This window comes from Loa loa, assembly GCF_000183805.2.
Source record: "Loa loa unplaced genomic scaffold supercont3.909, whole genome shotgun sequence".
Classification (NCBI taxonomy): domain Eukaryota; kingdom Metazoa; phylum Nematoda; class Chromadorea; order Rhabditida; family Onchocercidae; genus Loa; species Loa loa.
Window position 1 is genome coordinate 6,036 of NW_018109089.1, and position 1,971 is coordinate 8,006.

General features: G+C 24.5%; 1 protein-coding gene across 1 annotated transcript; it reads right to left on the reverse strand.

Annotated features, from left to right (window-relative positions):
- Window positions 1-1,496: 1,496 nt before the first annotated feature.
- On the reverse strand, window positions 1,497-1,931 carry LOAG_14587 (hypothetical protein; the record flags this gene model as incomplete). Its single annotated transcript, XM_003150082.2, has 1 exon — window positions 1,497-1,931. A coding segment is annotated over one exon (435 nt), but the record flags the coding sequence as incomplete, so codon positions are not given.
- Window positions 1,932-1,971: the final 40 nt, after the last annotated feature.

The window sequence follows — 1,971 nt, forward strand, 5'->3', positions numbered from 1 at the left end:
TTCATATTTCATAATCAAAACAATAATTACTGAGATTTATAAATGAGATATATACCTCTTATTATAGTAAATCCGGGAAATAGTTTTGTAATTAGTGAATAATTATAATTATAAGCTAAAAGGAGGATAATATATAGCAATATTAATATTGCAAATTTGTAAAATTATTTAATTAAAATTCAAAAAATTAAAACTGTTAACTTATAGGAATTCACAATGATTTGTAAAATTTATCGAAAATTATTGCTGAAATGAAAAAAAAAGCAAAAAAAAAATAACGGCTAATTTAATTCCGTTCATTTGATATGCTTAAGAGTCTAGGACTAGGCTTGAACTAAGTCCAAAAAAAAAAAGGAAAAAATCAGCCATAAATGCAAAATAATAAAAGATAGGCTAATAAAGAAAAGCAATCGATCGTAATTGCTGTCTTATCTCGAAAATTTCAAATAATTTCGATTCTGTCATATCAGTTGTCATGTAATTTTCCAGTAATTTTCCCATGCCAAAAAATAAAAAATAAAAATGAAAAATATAACGAAATAAAAGTAATTATCCCAAATGAATGGAAATGAATTTAATTATTGGAAGTAATTTTTTTTTGTTTAATCAATTAATTAAAATTATAACGAATGAATGAAATGATTACATTAATGTATTGTTGTTTTAAAGATAAAATGATATGAATTTAACTTTCTCATAACCAACAATAATGATAACAAAATATTGGAATTTTATAGAAATGAAATGATTTAGAAAAAGAATTTGTGAATGTTAAATTTGCATAATTTAAACAATCAAATCAGGTCGAAGAATAAATTATTATAAATCGAGTACTTGAAAATAATAATTAAAAAGAAATAAGAATTTTTATTAATTTTTGAATAATTTTTATTAATTTTGCATATATATATATACGTGTAGAAAAGATTTGAATCAAATGATGAATGAAATTTTCACAGCTTAAATCAAGTTAAAACGAAATATTCTTTTAGCTCAAATAAGCTTAGCTTTTGGCTTTCATGCATAAATTGGCTATTAAATATAATTAATTGAAATTGATGAAATATTTTATCAGATTACAATTGTATCCCATCTGGTATTAACCATTTGTTAAATATTCTCCCTTGTGAATTGTAATAATCTGTTATATATTTCAAATAAATTTATTTTACAAAAAAAAGGAAAATTAAACCATTCATAGATTATTAAGCTAATTTGTGGAAAAGCGTAAAATTTTCTCACAAATTACATCATTATTATCAATTTTCATTAAATTCATTTGAAGGAAATGAGTACAATGGAGTTAATTCATAATTAATTTGAACTCATAAATAATTTAATTTCTATTTCCTTTTCAATTTTCCTCTTCAAATACAAAAAAATATTTCTATTTGATAATATTTGAGAAAATTTTAACAGTAATTTTAATAATTTATGAATATATGAATTGAATGATAGTAGTACTACAAGAAAAAAAAAAGGAAAAAAATTGAAACCTTAAGAGAATCATGAAGCATTGCATCATATACTGTCGCATCAAAAAGACAATTATCCAATGATCGAGCAGCAAAATTACTTGTATCAATGATAGCATGTTTTGGGATTGAACGAGCTACACGTGGTTGTACATCAGCTAATGTTTCTAATGCTTCCATAAGATATCCCGGGTCTGAATAATTTACTGCACCAACTGAATAAGCTTTTTTTGACATCAATAATACCGGACTTCGTTCCATCATACTACGACTTTCACTTTGTGATCGAGCATTCGATAAAGTACTCGATTGCATTGCTAATGAATCCTCGGTATTTATTTGTTGATCCTTATGAGAATTTTTATAATACCGCTTGCTATCCGTAAATGTGAAATCGGTTTTTGATGGTTCATATTGTTGTTGTTGTCGTTGTTGTTGTTGTTGTTGCTGTTGTTGTTGTTGTTGTTGTTGTTGTTGTTGTTGTTGTTGTTGTTGT